The sequence below is a fragment of the Scyliorhinus torazame genome, chromosome 9 (genome assembly GCF_047496885.1).
Source record: "Scyliorhinus torazame isolate Kashiwa2021f chromosome 9, sScyTor2.1, whole genome shotgun sequence".
Taxonomy (NCBI): domain Eukaryota; kingdom Metazoa; phylum Chordata; class Chondrichthyes; order Carcharhiniformes; family Scyliorhinidae; genus Scyliorhinus; species Scyliorhinus torazame.
This window is the reverse complement of record NC_092715.1, coordinates 260,220,114-260,239,170: the sequence shown is the minus strand read 5'-3', so window position 1 is coordinate 260,239,170 and position 19,057 is coordinate 260,220,114. Positions and strand designations below refer to the sequence as shown.

Genomic DNA, 19,057 nt, shown 5'->3' with positions numbered 1-19,057 from the left:
ATCATGGCCAATCCACCTAACCTGCATGTCTTTGAACTGTGGGAGGAAACCGGAGCACCCGGAGGAAACCCACGCAGACACGGGGAGAACGTGCAGACTCCACACAAACAGTGACCCAGCGGGGAATCGAACCTGGGACCCTGGCGCTGTGAAGCCACAGTGCTATCCACTTGTGCTACCGTGTTGTTGTTAGTTACCTGCTTAAATCAATATGTTTAATGTTTAGAGGCCAGGTAAAAATGGGTGGGTTATAATGTGAGACAATGTGAACTTGTCCACTAATTTTAAAAAGCAGCAAATTATTTAAATGGAAAGGGATTACAGAACTCGGTGTTACAGAGGGATCTGGGTGTCCTGGTACATAAATCATAAAAAACGTTAGCATACAGGCACAGCAAGTGATTAGGAAGACAGATGGAATGTTGGTGTTTATTGCAAGCGGAATGGAATATAAAAGTAGAGAAGGTTTGCTACAGTTCTACCAGGTGTTGGTGAGACCACATCTGGAGCCCTGTGTGCGGTTTTGGTCTCTTCATTTAAGAAAGGACATATACGCTTTAGGAGCAGTTCAGAGAAGGTTCTCTCAACTGATACCTGGGATGGGGAGCGGTGGGCGGTGGGTATTGTCTGAGGAAAGATTGGTCAGGCTGGGCCTGTATCTAGTGCAGATTAGAAGATTGAGAGCTGATCTTGTTGAAACTGAAGGGATTTGACCTGCTGGAAGGATATTTCTCCTTGTGGAGGGAGACTAGAACTAGGGGACACCATTTAAAAATCGGGGGGGGGCTCCCATTTAAGTCGGAGATGAGAAATTGTTCCTTTCTCTGAATCATCAGCCTTTGGAACGCTCTTCCCCAGAGAGCGGTGGAGGCAGGGTCAATGAATACTTTTAAGGCAGGGGGAGATAGATTCTTGACTGAAAAGAGAGTCGAAACAATATTGGGGGTCGGCTGCCGTGACCTTCGCCCCTCCAATTGCCCGCTGGCGAATCTTACTATGATGGAGGTCAATGACGCCACCGAAGGTATCGCCGTGGTTGAGGGATATCGCGGAGTTTTAGAATGGAGAAGATTAAGTTTGTTGTTAGAGGGTCAGAAGAAGGATTCTACGCAAGATGGAGGCTCTTCCTGTCTCTGTTTGTCGGTGGGGGGTGGGTGTTCTGTTGAGGAGGGAAGTGTTGGGTTAGTTAAGGGGAGAGAAAGGGGAAAATGACAAACTGTTTGTAACTTGGTTGTGTTTACTTTGCGGATTGTTTGTGTTATTGATTGTGTTTGGAATAAAATATTTTTTAAATAGTAGTGGAGGCAAAATACCTGAAATCGCAAACAATTGGATCCTACAGTGGGGGGGGGGGGGGGGGGGGTGGATCAAGATGGGCTGAATGGCGTTCCTCCTCTGCCATTCAAAAGCTATCAACAATAGGATTGAGTCACTAGGGGATCTGTCATTGTTCGAGTAAGCATTACTGGCGGGAGAGGCAAGTGAGGCAGAATTCTGTGTAAGAAAATGTTCTCTTCTTTCAGGAGGAACTGTTGAAAGCCGTTGACAGTGTGGTAGCTGCATGCAGGTAAACGTTATCAGGAACACTGCGTTGTAATTCGGTTCATTCTTGTACGATTCTAGTAAGTCGGTCAATAATGTAATAAGCTATTTAACACCCATGAGAGATAGCATCATTATAATCGGCTTGAACCATTTCTCTTCAAAAAAAGATCTTGCCTCTATTCATGGGGAGGAGGGCCGACGCCCTTGCCTTAGCCTCCCTAATGGCCTCCCGAAGAATCCGGCTCGGCTAGCGATCGAAAACACCACCCAAAGAGCTACAGACTGGCTATCCGACCTATTGGAATTTCTCCAGATGGAGAAAGTCAAATTCGCCAACCGGGGGTCGGAAGAGGGCTTCCACAAAACGTGGGGACCATTTACTCGGTTGTTCCAACAACTAGTAAACCAGATGGAGCTGAAAGCCACAAGACAATAATGTATGCCAATGAAAAGGGCGGGGGGAGTGAACAATTAAACATAGAACCCAACCAAGATCAACAAGCAACCAACAAAATACACGGCGTCACGCCAATCACACAGGAACAAAATACAGGAGCTGAAGAGGAAAGAGAGCTAGAAGGAGAGGGGGATCATGAAGAAAGGGGGGAGGAAAGTGGGGTCCCGGTAGGGAATAAACACCTACTGGAGAACACAGAACACGAAGCCGCAACCGCTGTAAATAGCTAAAAGACACTGATGTATATACAATTCTTCTTTTTCGTTTTGTTTTCTTATTTTATTCCTGTTATTTTTCAATGTATGTCCACAATTGCCTTTGTCTTGTATAGCTTAAAAATGCTTAATAAAAACATCTATTAAAAAAAAATCTTGTCTATACTCGCCCTAATGTTCTGCTTTACCTTTTGAACTTTGTACCAAGTGCGGAGTTGCAGAAGACAGTGCCTGAGCAGCCCAGTATAGACGCCATCATTCAGGTCATGTTAAAAGAGTGTCACAAGGAAAACCTCCGATACAAGATGCTTGCTTTGAAGAGCACGGCCAACATATTGCAAGCCACAAAAGAAGATCGTTTCAACGTTTTGGTGGATATTCTGTTTCCTGTTATTAAAAAGGTGATTTAATTACTCATGTGAAAATGCAACTCTGGTAATAAAACGACCAGATTTGCAGTCATGGCAATAGGGATTTTGAAAGTTAGTAGATTTTGGTGGCCTGGAAGTATATTCCTGAAATGTTACTTCTGTCAGTAATTGTCGACCGTGGTAGGAGCTTGTTTTTTCTTTCTATGCCCCATGTGATTCACAAAATTAAATTGAGAAATATTGTCCCAAAGTTCTTAATATAGTTCAGTTATTGAAAGCAGCCGTGTCCTAACTGATAGATTTAATTGTTTTCATAATGAAAAAAAAAATCTACATTTATCAAATTCTTTAATAATTCATTGTTCACAGTCCTTCCTGCTGTAGCTGAAACTGTTTCTTCCTTGCTCAATGCACTCCAGGTGAAATACTTGTTTCGCGCAGTTCTTCATGAACAGTTGGGTTATCCTTCTGCGTCAATTCCAACCTTGGTTCTCCAACCATCCATCAGCAGACATTGCCTCACTACCTTTGACCTCAAAAGAAGCATTCTCACCACTTACGTTCTGTTTCCTCTTTCATGGAGAAGGCTTCCTTTCCTTTGAGGACTGAAGTCCCAAGGGATGTGGGGGCTGGGTCATTGAATATATTGAAGGCTGAGATATAGAGTTGGCAGGGGGGGGGGGGGGGGGGGGGGGGCGGGGGGGAGCAGAGTTGATGCCGTGATCAGAGCAGCCAGGATCTAATTGAATGGCGGGGAAGGATTGAGGTTGGGAATGGCCTGTTCCTGCTCCCTATGTTCCTCATGAGGAATTTTGCACTTTCCAGAGTATGACAACCGGATCGTCCAGGGAAGAGGATCATGAAGAGGAGGAGAGAGAGAAAGAGCTACGGATGGAATATCTGCTTTGTGCATTTGAAACTCTCGGGAAAGCATGGCCCAGCACTCCAGAAACACAAGGTACGACTTGACAATAAACCTCAGAATGCGCCTTTGTAAAATGTTTGTTCACTCAATCCTCCCTTTAAAAAAAAAAAAAATCTTCAAATGTTTTGAATTATCCAATCGATTGCACTTCGACAGTAGTCGAAGCAGCCACAGAACAGCGCACCTGGATTGTTGATTTTAGTATTGTGCGTTTTGACCTCGTATGGTACATATTTAAAAAATAACACGGAGCGGCACGGTGGTGCAGCGGTTAGCACTGCTGCCTCACGCCGCCGAGGACCCGGGTCACTGTCCGTGTGGAGTTTGCACATTCTCCCTCTGTCTGTGTGGGTCTCAACCCCACAACCCAAAAAGGTGTGCAGGGTAGATGGATTGGCCACACTAAGTTGCCTCTTAATTGGAAAAAAAGAATTGGATACTCAAAACACATTGAAATTACTTGTAATTTACTGAAAATCGTGGCCTGTGTGATACTGCCTTCCCACAACTTTGTCAATCTTTTGCCTCAACTTATTCTATTAAATTTCCGTTGTCCACCCATGTATATTGGTCCGACTATTTCCATCATCTGATTCCACGTAGCCTAAAGTTTATACTTGGCCTTCATCTCTGTATGGAATGCCATGGGGCAATCAACTGGTAAGTCAGTAATCTTTGTACATTTTAAAGGCTGCCATAGTAATATATTTTACAGACAGCTCATTGTGGGGTACTGAAGGTTTTCGGCCCATTGCCGTTACGGAAGCTACCGTTTTCCCTTGGCCTGTTTTACTGTTAAACAACACTAAATCTACTTTGGGCTGACATACCTGTTCAGCGATGTGATAACGGAAATATCTTTGTCTTTCCTGCAGCTCAGTACCGTTTAGAATTGTGCCACTTAATGTGTGAAAGGCTACAGTTGAGTACGTGGAGAGTTCAACTCGGAGTGCTTCAGGCCATGAACTGCTACTTCCAAGGGTAAAAGAAAAAAAAAATGCACCGTTTTGAACGGGCAATCTTTATCGGCCTATTTTTAAGAATCCCATTAGCAAACTAGTTCAAAAGAAAAATTCAGTAACGAAACAATTGTTCCCGCAGCTTATTACTTCTGGGCCAAGACAGCAAAAATGCAAGTGCATTAACTGAAATCCTGAAAGAGACTTGCTCGGCACTCACCTTCCCACTAGGTGAGTCAACATAAAGTAGAGAACCCACAAGGTTCAAGCAAAAGTTGAATCAAATTTTTCAGTGTTTCAAATGTTCTTTTTTTTTGACATATATAAAGAAAACAAGAGCTATTCGTCTGTGCGGGCTGAAGCTTTATCGATATTGGAACTACTATTTAAAAAACTGGATGGTAAGCATTTTAAAGTTATTTATCCTACACTGCAAGGAAGCTGTCGGCTGTTATCCATGACAGGCATCGGCACCAAGTTTAAGGTTTATGCGCTTCTTCCAAATTTTTCATGAAATGTGAGCGTCACTGGAAAGTGCGAGCATCATTTACTGCCCATCTGTAATTGTCCTTGAGAAGATGGTGACGAACCATTTCAGAGCGCGGCTAAGAGTCAACCAGATTGCTGTGGGTCTGGAGTCACATGTGAGCCAGACCAGGTAAGGACACAGATTTCCCTCCCTTCAGGGCATTCATGAACCAGATGGATTATCACAAAAATCCAGTAGCGTTACGGTCACCTTTTCTGACTGATACAAGCCTTTTATTGCAGATTTATTAAATAATTGAGTTTAAATTTCACCCGTAGCCCTGGACGGATTTGAACTTGTGGTTCTGGAGCATTGGTCCAGGTGTCTGCATTACTTGTTCAGCAACATTACCGCTAAGGAGGTCTTGTGACACAGAGGGCAGCATCCCTACCTCTGAGCTACAGGTTCCAGGTTCGAGTCCCACTCCAGGACTCAATGGCCAAGGTAGCTGCATCCATAACCCGGCCAAACAGGTTAATCCATCCAAACACAGCCAGTGTCCGGCGGTAAGAGCAGGAGAGACTCCTGGTCAGCATCGTAGAGTGGTGTCCCTTGAACTGTAAGCTTCTGGCGACAGACTAGCGACCTGTTCCGGGAATTGGCAGCTATGGAAACAGGCAGAAGTCTACCTTGGTGCACCATTTGGTGCAGGAAGAGAATTGGAATGGAACGTTTCCCCTACGCTACCATCCCCACCAATGCTGCAAATGTACCCAATGGAGCACACATACATTCGCAAGCTTGCATGGTCATGTAGCAGCCTGGAAATGACCATACGGCTTTGATCCATGTTAAATATTCAAGCACGGTAACGAGCATTCAGTAATCTGGCCTTGCACAACCATGACATTTTAACGGGTGATTCACATTTGGCAGACAATACAGGACATTATTTTCCAAAGTCAATTTATCTTGTCCCATCGCAAAATGGGACTGTGTATTACCAGAAGGAATTCTTCAGTGTGTGTGGGATCAGGGATACCAGTTTGTGAGATCCCAAATTAACAGTTACCAGATTCAGTGCTAACAAGCTCGCAACTGCTCCCATTGCATTGTCGGAACTTAACCTTGTAGCTCCAGATGCAATTCTCATCTCTGCCCACTGAAACCTGGCTGAACACCCCTCCTCTCTTTTCTCTGCCCAGTTTTTTAGTGTTCTGTCTCTTCCCCCTGGGAAAATAAAGCCAAGAATACTTACTATTTAAGTTCATGTGGGGACTTCATCCATTCAGCATTGAGAGAAAGAGTTGTATTTATATATAATTTTCACGACCATCAGATGTCTCCCAGTGCTTTTCTGCTAATTAGGTGTTTTTTAAAGTGTATTCACTGCCGTGGGAAAGGCAGCAGCCAATTTGCACACAGCAAGATCCCACAAATGTTAGCCATGTGATAATGACCTGATAATCTGTTTTTTGTAATGTTGAGCAATGAATGTTGGCCAGGTCACCCGGGATAACTCCATTGCGGTACTTTGAAATAGTACAACAGTTCTTTTACATCCGCTCAAACAGACAGAGTCCTTGGTTTAATTTATCATCCAAAAGACGCCACCTCCAACAATGCAGCACTCTCGTGGTACTGCACTGGAGTGTCTGTCTTCATTTTTGTGCTCAAGCCTTGGAGTGGGTCTTGAGGTCAGGACCCTGTGATTCAGACGCACTGAACCTAGGCTGACACCAACACCCCCTAGCTTTACTCTAATCGGCAATTACATACTCTGTTACAGTTTGCATGTTTAAAACCTGTTTATTTTTTCAGAGACAAATCAGTGGGCGACTTTGACATCTGAGCAGCGGGTCGTAATTCTTACATCCCTATCCAGCCTGGAATCGGACAAAAGGCCGGAACTGAAAGACAAGGCATTGGACCTTAAGAAGCACCTTGCAAATCTCCCATAATCCTGCTATGACCCATGTTCTGCAACGGAATAATTTCAGCTGAAGACTTGACAACCCAAAATCTGGCTCTCCTCTCTGCATATATCAAATCTAAAATGTTGCTTCATATGTTGTCAGGTCTGTTGGCCTGTTTAGAGTGTGGTAGCCATTGCTCAGAGGGGGCGGGAGTCTGGCGAATTCCTTTTTCGGATGTGGGCTTTGTGCGCGCGTTCAGTTAGGTCACGTTTTGCAGGTCCTCGTACCTGCGTATGATGCAAAATTACGGCCTCCGCATCTTGCCGTCTCCCAGTGAAGCACAGAAATGCAGCAGCTGATGAGGGGTTGCCGTCGTGGGGCATTTAGTTTTGGCGATTTGTCAAGCAGCGGTTCAGAATGAGGGAGACAATTTTCTCCCAACTGTACCAGAAAAAAAAAAATTTCTGTTGAAAATAGCTGGGTTTGTTTGGCCCCAGGTCTCGTAAAGTTAATTGTTAGGCTGATAAGTTACAACATAAAGACATGTAAATTATGTTAAATTCTAAACCATCTAGCACACTGCTGTCCAAAGCTGCACCGTGCATCCATTTTATATGTCATTGTAAACAGCCACTGAATTGGCGTTTCTAGCCTGTTAAATGGGTTAAAAGTTGTATATTTCTCCTCAGATGTGTGTACATTACATGCACTCCGAAATGCAATTCAGACATTAACTCTTAGTGGTGATTGTGGCATTTGTTGCCGCTTGCCAGTATTCTATCCCTGTTCAGCTGAGTAAAGGTTTAGCATTACCTATTTCATGCCTGCATTTCATTCGGCAGCGTTTTATTGAGTTTTGTTTCTGCACAATTTGAGCACCAGGAAGATATGAAGGAATGCCATGTTTTTGATTTTACAGTCATTACTGCCATGTTGAATCTGTCCGCCTCCGCCATTTACTTACAAACTGGAAGTGGCGTCACCTTGGAGTGATTCTGTGTTCGCCATAGGTTGAGTCAGGGACACAATGTGTGAAGCTTTTTGCAGTGCTTGTAATTGTAGCAAAGGCATATATCCTGAAAGCTCGGCCTTTACTCCCAAGTGTGTCACAAATTTGCCAATTATTTGGATCAGTTAAATCCAATTGGAGTTTGTTTATTTTATTATTTAGATATTGATACTTCTAATAAGGATTCTTATAGCTGCTTCCTTCAAATGTTTTTAATTGCTTGCCAAACAAAAACTTAAAATGCTGTAACTTATAAAGTCTTTCAAACTATAATTACATAGGACTGAATTCAAACGAAAAAGCTCAAAAGTATGTAAAACAGCCTGGCAGGACCCCACCTGATATTCTATACAACTAGTGCCCCCTCCTGACTGAGTAGTGCCCCATCAGAACTGAGTAATTAAGAATGACGATGCTCCCCTTTCCTGGGGCAAAAGTCCTGTTTAAATGTGCTAATGTAGATCAGAAGAAAATGTCGCGTAATCATTCCCATCAGTGAATTTTATTTAAACTATAAGATGTATTGAATGCTTCTTTGGATCACACACACTTTTACAGGAATTAAGGGAATTATGAAAAATTAACGGTTGGACGTTGCCTTTCTCTAAATTTTCCAATGTGTTTGTGTTTTGCCAAAAGGTAGAGCACTCCCAAACTGCCTCGGAGCTCAAGGGGTTTGGCATCCATGCCCATCGGTTACTCAGATCCTCCAGTCCCCCGTTGATTTTAGTTAGGTTCTGCTGAAGAGTTTTTGGTGTGGGGTATCACGTAGCGGAGACAAAAATTGTCCAGCCTCCTTGAATCGTGCCTCACAAGTCAGAGATAATATGTGATGGTGAGGGAACTCCACAGTGGGGAGCTTAAAACATTAAAAATCCAATGGCTAAAAGCTGGTCCTCGTTTGAAGTATGGTTATTGCTGTAACTGAATGAAAGTATAGACTTGTGATTGATACTGGGTCGTCCTTTATGTTGTATGGTACAGTACATGGCAATTTATTTACTGACTGAAATGTCACTTACAATGCTCTGCGTGTTAGAATTCTTGATTGTTTTGAACTAGACTTAATGTGAAAACAGTACGTGTGTGAGTGTGTATGTGTGCGTCTCATGTTGGTATGAACATGCCAGCCACAGTCAGAGAGAATGTGGCCTTCCTCGGGTTTTCTACAAAGAACAATTGCACTATTTTACTAACTTTGAACACTGTTACCTTGCCCCGTGTGGGCATTTACTTGCTGCTTCAACCATTCGCTGGTGAAAGCTTTGTATTAAAAATTAAATCTGCTTTTGTTCTGACTGTCAACACATGTTTTTGACATAATTGTTTTGTGCAAAAAGAGGAACTGGGACTTGAATTGGCCAGCACAGAAAACAAAAAGACTTTAGTTCTCAAAAGAAAAAACCCTCGTTAACAGCTGCAGGCTTGCAATATTAAAAATTAATTTTGAATTGAGCTGTGTTCCTGTGGCGCAGGTTATATTACTCAGGTCAGAGTTAGCAACTCCATCCTCCAGCGCCAGTATAAAATTCAGTGCAAAGCTAAAAGTGTTGGTCAGAATTGCGATTCCCGTGACGATCTCATTTGGCCATACAATCTCGCCACTGCAGTGAATGCTTAATTGGGCACAGTTGTAATGAACATTCTGGCCTATAAGAGGGGTTTGTATACATTAGATGTACATTGCGTCAGTAAACATGATTTGGAACAGGGTGGGATTAAGGATTGTTTGAGAATGCTTGTGGGCCCTTGAAGGAATGTCCATTTGAAGTGTGCTTGTATGATGTGCATAACAAAATTATGCTTGTTTTTTTTTTCGTGAGGTGTTGCTTAAGGGGCGAGGGAAAGTGAATACAGGCACTTTAACATTGCCACAATCAATAAATGCTCTTGTGCTGTTGTGCTACATACTTTCTGCTGTTTGAACCTTCAGTTGCCATGATGGTTAACTGTTTGTTATTCTGTAAATGATTATGCTGTCACTGACTAGACACATGCTAATTTAACTGGAGTTAAAATAAAAACTCAAATTGCGGCCATGTTATGCCAATCATCGTGTGCAGACCGCTCACTTTAGATGGGATGTGTTTGACTCTGTCTCCCCCTTCCCCAATAAAAAAAAAGGAAAAACACTGTGAAACTGCGCAAAGCCTAAATGTGTCGGTAACAGCAGCAAAGGAGCTGGTGAGCCACAAGACAGTGAAGATCGTGCCCAGGGTTAGAATTCTTCGTGGCTGCAATGCCGCCTCGCACGTTCTCCAGAAGACTGTTTGGAGGTCTGCAACCTGCAGGCATTGACAATAGACCAGAATAAAATACGAATAATAATAATAATAATCGCTTATTGTCACAAGTTGCTTCAAATTAAGTTACTGTGAAAAGCCCCTAGTCGCCGCATTCTGCCGTCTGTTCGGGGAGACCAGTACGGGAATTGAACCGACGCTGTTGGCCTTGTTCTGCATTACAAGCCAACTGTTTAGCCCACTGTGCTAAACCAAAGAGCAGTGCTGTGTTGGAACGTGCGTTCGGTTCCTGGTGTCACAAAAGACTGACCGAAGGAACCGGCTGAGACAGATTTATTTGAGAAATCAGAGCAAGTGTGAAAAATGTAATGAAATAAAGACAAAACTCAACAGGTGGAGAAAGAGGAACAGTTAACGTTTCAAGTCCAATATTCTTTGCAACTCACTTCACAGTGTTTGTCTTTACGCAAAATGTAATATTGCCTTCTAAGTTCCAGGGCTGTCTTCAGTGAAATAGTGACAGCCGTTGAAGGATAGAGGCACCATATATGCTATTCTAAAAATTATACAACTGACAAAAGGGTAGACTATATTACAACACACACACAGATACTACGCAGGCTGAAAATCTGAAATAATGGAAATTGCTCGAAACAGCAAGTCAGGCAGCATCTGTGGAGTGAAGCAGAGGTAAAGTTCCAGTTCTGTGACCTTCATAGGCTATTTTCTGGAAAGTATTTTACTTTAAAATATATATAGAAGCTGAAAATGCTGCATTTAACTTTATCCACACAACATCCAAATCTTAGAAAATACTACTGAGTATAATTATATAGATTTGCTTAAAGCTGTAGACCTGGCGCTGTAACAGCATATGTCTCCTAAAAGCCTACTTGTCCACATCCCTTCTAATGTCAAGCCTGTAAAAATGCTGTTGATTAATCATTTGATGGGTGACACAGTGGTTAGCACTGCTGCCTCATGGCGCCAAGGACCCTAGTTCGATCCCAGCCCTAGGTCACTGTCCGTGTGGAGTTTGCACATTCTCCCGGTGCGTACGTTTCATCCCCATATCCTAAAGATGTGCAGGGTAGGTGGATTGGCCACGCAAAACTGCCCCTTAATTGGAAAAAAATTAATTGGGCACTCTAAATTTATTTTTTAAAAAGATTAATCATTTGCTTTTGTCTACAAAAGGGATCTGTTAAACTTGCATTTAAATCTAGGTCAGATTACTGGTGAGTGTATGTATCTCGCCCAGCTGAATGCAAGGTTCTTATCTGAAATGAGTTTGGCTGTGTCAATCCACTTACTCACGAGCATGGGTCCAGAGTACAAAACGAATCCTACTCCAGCACTCATTGGCAGTCTCACGAAGAAAACAGGAAGCTGACTATTGCAAAAATGCTGCAAAATCTTGGACGTATTACAAAAGAACCAGCGACAACGCAAGCCTTTTTTACAGAGCACATGGTGATCTGTGGCACACTGATGAAAGTGTCAATTCAATGGTAGGTTTAAATCGGGTAAACACCTGTAGGACAAGGGAATCATCAAGATAAGACTTACTTCTAAGGTAGGTGTGTTTTTGCAGATGAAACATTAATTGTTAAACTATGATCTAAATCTTAATTATACTTCACCTGTTGGCACAGTGGATGATGCAAATCAGAGAGTATCACTTTTTCCATCAACCTATCCCACCTTCCCTTATTCCATTCAGTTCCTTATCTCTGCAAGTACTAATTCTGTTGATGGTACATTTTATCTACCTTTTCTTTGCCAGTTAATCAACAACACAAGCTATCACTGGTGGGCATATCTATTCTTGCATTTGAACAAAGAAAAATACATTTAATAATGATTTAAGGAAATGATGGACCAATTCGAAAATACATAGCCCAAAGTTAACATAACCGAGAAAAAAGCATAGTTATAACAAGAAAATAATTTACTGTTTTGCATTCATTATATGCAAGTGATTAAACACGAGTCCAAATCTGGAGTTGGAGAAAGAAGGAGCTCTCATTTAGATAGTGAATTTCACAACCTTAGCTTGTCCCAAAGTTCTCGACAGCTGAGTACTGCTGAAGTGTAGTCACTTTTGTAGAAAACACAGCAGCCAATTAGCGCAAGTAAGATCCCGCAATCAGCAACGTGATGATGACCTGACAATACCTATTTTTAATGATGTTGGTTGAGGGACAAATATTACAGCCCTTCTCTTCAAAATGATGTCACTAAAAAAAATTTAGAATACCCAATTCATTTTTCCAGTTAAGGGGCAACGTAGCGTGGCCAATCCACCTATCCTGCACATCTTTGGCTTGGGGCAAAACCCATGCAAACACGGGGAGAATGTGCAAACTCCACACGGCCAGTGAGCCAGAGTCGGGATTGAACCTGGGACCTCAGCGCCGTGAGGCAGCAATGCTAACCACTGCACCACCCTGCTCTCCCAATTATGTCACATTTTTTAATGTTCAATTCAAAAAAGCTTTGGTCAAACATCTTGTCCGAAAAACTTCACCTCCGACACCCTCTTTACACAGAGGGTAATGGTTGCCTGGAACTCGCTGCCGGAGGAGGTGGTGGAAGCAGGGACGATAGTGACATTTAAGGGGCATCTTGACAAATACATGAATAGGATGGGAATAGAGGGATACGGACCCAGGAAGTGTAGAAGATTGTAGATTAGTCGGGCAGCATGGTCGGCACGGGCTTGGAGGGCCGATGGGCCTGTTCCTGTGCTGTACTTTTCTTTGTTCTTTGACAGTGCAGCACACCCTCATTACTGATGTCTCCCGCCTACATTTTGTGCTGAAGTGGGCCTTGAACCCACAATTTTATTGGTGATCAATGTGATGAGTTCAGTTTCTGATGGTGCCTACATCAGTCACCTTCCCTAAAACACCTATGTACACTCGTTAACCCCAGTGTGCTTTTTGCATTTTGTTAGGAAAAGGATTTCGTCCAAATCCAGGTTGTCCTGAGCATTTGTAAGCATTTATCTTTGAACCGTCCATTATTGGCATTCAAACAAAGAACTGAAGTTGAGAATTTTATTGGTTGAATCTGTTGAAGCCTAAAGGCCCAACTAATGGTTGAGACTGCATTACAACCCATCTGGCCTTTGACAGCTGCACATGGGCCTCCTTTTATCCAACCCTGTCAATGCGACTCCTTCAAGTTTATCCAACTTTGCCATAAATGCATTGTTGCTTTTTGTCTCGAGCATGTGGCAACTTCCTGGCAAAGAGGTTTCTCCTGAATTCTTTATTAGAATCTCCCACCCTGATTTAACGCCTTCATAATTTGAACAGTCGTAATTTTCACAGCTGGGAGGCAGGGGCCCCAAGCAAGAGTGATAATCAGAAAATTGTTCCTTTCATTTCTGTTGGACTGCCCCCGCCCCCACCACCAAATATCGTCAGCATTTTAGGCTTAACAAGTGTCATGGAACGCAAGAATAGAATTCTCATCCCATTAACTCCAACTCATCATCCTCTGTATAGTTGTCACTTACTGTTCACGATTAGTGTGATTTTCCAAAGCAATAGACAAAATATGGCAACCGATATTATTCAGAATAAGAACTTTATCTCGGAAAGTAAATGTGTTGGGCAAGACAGGGTGATTGATTGTGTCGTCTAAATTATCTGCTTTTAAATTCAGCCCTCCTTAAGCAGATAAATGTGGCTAAGGGGGTGTTACTGACTCACACACACAACCATCGTAAACACTGCCAAAAAGTAATCCGTTGATGGCATCATCAAGCTAATGTGTTACACAGCTCTGCAAGCTCCTTAGTAAAATATTTAAATAGAACAGCCAGGTTTTACCCCCACAACCCAAAAATGTGCAGGCTAGGTGGATTGGCCATGCTAAATTGCCCCTTAATTGGAAAAGAATAATTGGGTACTCTAAATCTATTTTTTAAAATATGACAGCCGGAATTCTCCGCAGTTGGGATTCTCTTCTCACTGACCGCGCACACCCACCCGCAGGATTCGTGGCAGCGTTGGCTGGCTGTTAGGCACGGGAGATATTCGGAAATTGGGTCCAGAAATGATATTGAGGATGTAACAGGCAACTTTGGGTTAAACTGACCAAGGGAAAATACAGCTAGCAGGAGTCCGAGGTACACACCCATGCCTGACCGAGTTACATTGTCCCTGTCAGACTTAAACACGTCAGTGGGAATACACAGAATGCCCCCAGATCCATTGTTCTTTGGGACACTCTTGCCTCACCAACTATTACAGAGTCTGATGGCCTCTTTCTCCATCAATGCAAGGTTAGTTGCATATCAATAGCATGGCCCTGTTCTTTTGTGTAAACGGGAGTTGGTTAACAAACAGCCAAGATAACTATGATGGCTTCAAGGCTGGAAATCCCAGCAGAGAACCTTTGTTAGAGGGGCTGGGCGGAGCTTAGAGAGAGAACAGAGGGAAAGAATATTGTGTTCAACAGGTATAAGTAGAAGGCTTTTGAAATTGACCAAGAGAGGTCATGAAAGTTGCCACCGAGGCAGGCTTTGAAAAAGGGTTCAGAACAATTTTCCCTAACGGAAGAAAAATTGCTTCCTAAATGTGAGTATTGCCTTTGCCTTTCTGTGTAAGTGGAACAAGATCTGCATGTTTATTTAAAATGATGTTTAATGGGAACTAGTGTGTTAAGGTTAAGGAACTATATGTAAACTGTTAGCATTAGAGCTGAAGTTTAAATATTGTTTTGTTTTAATAAAGTTTGTTTATAAAATAACCACACCCTATTTCTTATATAATCACTCCTGGAACAAATCGACCTTTCCGCAGCATCCTAAAACTGATTTGGTCCCTTTGCCACTGTTGAGAGCTGTGACAAGCGGCGGGAACAGAGAGTCCCATCACCAGCGAGCACCGCGCCGCCGAGAAACCTGCGGCTGGGGGACCAGAGAATCCGGCCGGAAATTTCCTGTCTTTCTCTCATCACGTTGACGGTTTATTCAATTGCGTGTGGAACAAACTCCATTGAACTAAGGAACAAAAGACCTGGAAGGAATGTAATCTGACTCTCAGCCTATCCCGTCACCTCCGTCATTGACATTTCCATTCCCTATCGGAGACAAGCCAATTTAATTTCACATCTGAAGCCTCTGCTAATTGTGAGTTAATCGACCGTGTATTAGAGCTAGGGTGATGTCAGGAAGCACTTCTTCACTTAAAGGGTGACAGAAACCTGGAGTCTCTCACCCCCTTCATAGTGCGACTGGGCTGGGGGGGGGGGGGGGGGGGGGGGGGGGTCGATGAAACATTTCAAAATTAAAATAGATAGATTTTTGTCAGGACAAGGGGAGTAAGGGTCATAAAACCAAGGGAGTAAATCAACCAATGATTTAATTGAATGGTGGGTGGTTGGTCAGTGGTGGGTGACCTGCGTGGGTGGCCCATCAGGGTTCTGACTGAGGCCCGTCAGATATTTTGTTGAGGAAGTGAAAGGGGAAACAGGAGATAAGAGGTGCAGGAAAGGGTGAGATTGAGGGCAGAGTGGGAGGAGCGAGTCACCGGCAAAGTAGGCCAGGGCCCCTAGAGGATACCCACCAGGGGCATCAAAAACCACAGGGTGCGTAAAGCAGCAGGCTGCCTCCCCCTCTGATGGGCACCCTGGGGCACACCTAGACGTAGCAGCAGAAAATGGAGGATTCAGAAGGTTAAGGATTACTGGGTCACTGTGTGGAGTTTGCACGTTCTCCCCTGTGTCTGCGAGGGTTTCCTCCGGGTGCTCCGGTTTCCTCCCACAATCCAAAGATGTGCAGGTTAGGTGGATTGGCCGTGCTGAATTGCCCCTTAGTTTTCAAAAGGTTAGGTGGGGTTACTGGGTTACGGGGATAGGGTGGAGGCGTGGGCTTGGGTAGGGTGCTCTTTCCCAGGGCCGGTGCAGACTCAATGGGCCAAATGGCCTCCTTTTGCACTGTAAATTCTATGAGTGGGCACTGGGGGATGGGGGGGGGTGGGGGGGGGGGTAGGGGAGGGGGGGGTCACCATCGTTAGCTAGAGATTGTTGGGGTTTTGAATGTTCACAATTAAAACATGTTACATGTGAAAGCCTCTCATGTTGTTCCGCACAGCGGGCAGGGCCCCCCCCCGTTGCCCTCTGCTCTCCCTCAGCCCAGCCCCTGCCCCTGGGCACAGTGTTTATCATCATAGAATTTACAGTGCAGAAGGAGGCCATTCGGCCCATCGAGTCTGCACTGGCTCTTGGAAAGAGCACCCTACCCAAGGTCAACACCGCCACCCTATCCCCATAACCCAGTAACCCCACCCAACACTAAGGGCAATTTTGGACACTAAGGGCAATTTATCATGGCCAATCCACCTAACCTGCACATCTTTGGACTGTTCCTCAGGAACCCCTGAGGCAGACCACATGCAGCTGATTGGTGCATGCGCTGTCAGCAGACAGGAGTCAGACTATGGCATAGATTGAGGAGACTAACCTCACCGCGAGTTATTGTGCGGAGTATTGTGTCCAGTTTTGATCCCCTTATTTGGGGAAGGATGTGTTGGCATTGGAGGCAGTTCAGAGGAGGGTCACCAGATTGATTCCGGGGATGAAGGGGTTGACGTACGAGGAGAGATTAAACAGTTTGGGCTTATACTCGCTGGAGTTTAGAAGGATGAGAGGGGATCTGATCGAGGTAAATAAAAGGAATTGATCAAGTAAACATAGACCAAATGTTCCCCCTTGTGTGGCAATCTAGAACGAGAGGTCACAGATATAGGATGAGAGGCGGTAGATTTAAAACTGAGATGACGGACAAAGCCTCGCCCTATGAGAAGCGGGCGAGGAGGGGGTCCTTCCTCGGTCGGCACGCAGCGAGGTTGTGGAGGGCACAGCAGACCACCACACAGCGGGTGACCCTCAGGGGGGTGCACTGCAGGGCACCCTCAGAGCGATCCAGGTATCGGAACCGTATGCTGAGGCGTCCTTTGCACCGCTCAATGATAGTGTGGGTGACAACGTGGGCCTCATTATATCGGGTCTCCGCATCGGTCACCAGCCTCTGCACTGGCATCATTAGCTAGGCGGGTACCTCAGGATGTGGAAGCATTGGAAAGGGTGCAGAGGAGATTTACCAGAATGTTGCCTGGTATGGAGGGAAGAGCTTATGAGGGAAGGCTGAGGGACTTGAGGCTGTTTTCGTTGGAGAGAAGAAGGTTAAGAGGTGACTTAATTGAGGCATACAAGATGATCAGAGGATTGGATAGGGTGGACAGTGAGAACCTTTTTCCTCGTATGGTGATGTTTAGCATGAGGGGACATAGCTTTAAATTGAGGGGAGATAGATATAGGACAGATGTCAGAGGTAGGTTCTTTACTCAGAGAGTAGTAAGGGTGTGGAATGCCCTGCCTGCAACAGTAGTGGACTCGCCAACACTAAGGGTATTCAAATGGTCATTGGATAGACATATGGACGATAAGGGAAGTGTAAATGGGCTTTAGAGTGGTTTCACAGGTCGGCGCAACATCGAGGGCCGAAGGGCCTGTACTGCGCTGTAATGTTCTATGTTCTTATCCCCAAGAGCAAACCCGTTAACCCTGAGGTGGTCCTCAAAGACACCAGGGATCTCCGACTGCCCCAGGATGTAGCTGTCGTGCACACTCCCTGGGAAGCGTGCACACACGAGCATCAACAAGATGTGGTGGTTACACACGAGTTGAACATTCAGGGAGTGGAACCACTTCCTGTTGTTTTTTTAAAATAAATTTAGAGTACCCAATTCATTTTTTCCGATTAAGGAGCAATTTAGCGTGGCCAATCCACCTACCCTGCACATCTTTGGGTTGTGGGGGCGAAACCCACGCAGATATGGGGAGAATGTGCAAGCTCCACACGGACAGTGACCCGGGGCCGGGATCGAACCCGGGTCCTCGGCGCCGTGAGGCAGCAGTGCTAACCACTGCCCCACTGTGCTGCCCTCCCCTTCCTGTTGATGAAGAGCACTCCCTGTTGCCCCAGTGTGCGCAAGGCGACATGTGTCCCATCAATTACCCCCTGGACCTGGGGCATCCCGGCGATGGTGGAGAATCCTGCAACCCGGGCATCTTAAGAACATAAGAACTAGGAGCAGGAGTCGGCCATCTGACCCCTCGAGCCTGCTCCGCCATTCAATGAGATCCTGGCTGATCTTTTGTGGACTCAGCTCCACTTTCCGGCCCGAACACCATAACCCTTAATCCCTTTATTCTTCAAAAAACTATTTACCTTTATCTTAAAAACATTTAATGAAGGAGCCTCTACTGCTTCACTGGGCAAGGAATTCCATAAATTCACAACCCTTTGGGTGAAGAGGTTCCTCCTAAACTCAGTCCTAAATCTACTTCCCCTTATTTTGAGGCTATGCCCCATAGTTCTGCTTTCACCCGCCAGTGGAAACAACCTGCCCGCATCTATCCTATCTATTCCCTTCATAATTTTATATGTTTCTATAAGATCCCCCCTCATCCTTCTAAATTCCAACGAGTACAGTCCCAGTCTGCTCAACCTCCCCTCGTAATCCAACCCCTTCAGCTCTGGGATTAACCAAGTGAATCTCCTCTGCACACCCTCCAGTGCCAGTACATCCTTTCTCAAGTAAGGAGACCAAAACTGAACACAATACTCCAGGTGTGGCCTCACTAACACCCTATACAATTGCAGCATAACCTCCCTAGTCTTAAACTCCATCCCTCTAGCAATGAAGGACAAAATTCCATTTGCCTTCTTAATCACCTGTTGCACCTGTAAACCAACATTTTGCGACTCATGCACTAGCACACCCAGGTCTCTCTGCACAGCAGCATGTTTTAATATTTTATCATTTAAATAATAATCCCTTTTGCTGTTATTCCTACCAAAATGGATAACCTCACATTTGTCAACATTGTATTCCATCTGCCAGACCCTAGCCCATTCACTTAACCTA

The 19,057-nt window shown here is 44.5% G+C and overlaps 1 protein-coding gene across 1 annotated transcript in view; it reads left to right on the top strand.

The window, feature by feature from the left end:
* The window catches only part of ecpas (Ecm29 proteasome adaptor and scaffold), a 115,900-nt gene extending 105,958 nt beyond the window's left edge, over positions 1–9,942 (top strand). The window contains exons 43-49 of the mRNA XM_072517326.1: positions 1,524–1,567; positions 2,426–2,618; positions 3,414–3,546; positions 4,389–4,494; positions 4,615–4,703; positions 4,802–4,873; positions 6,763–9,942. Of these exons, the coding sequence (XP_072373427.1) occupies positions 1,524–1,567; positions 2,426–2,618; positions 3,414–3,546; positions 4,389–4,494; positions 4,615–4,703; positions 4,802–4,873; positions 6,763–6,902 (777 nt within the window). The 3' untranslated portion in view covers positions 6,903–9,942. The remainder of the gene's footprint in view (positions 1–1,523; positions 1,568–2,425; positions 2,619–3,413; positions 3,547–4,388; positions 4,495–4,614; positions 4,704–4,801; positions 4,874–6,762) is intronic.
* The last annotated feature ends 9,115 nt before the right edge of the window (positions 9,943–19,057 follow it).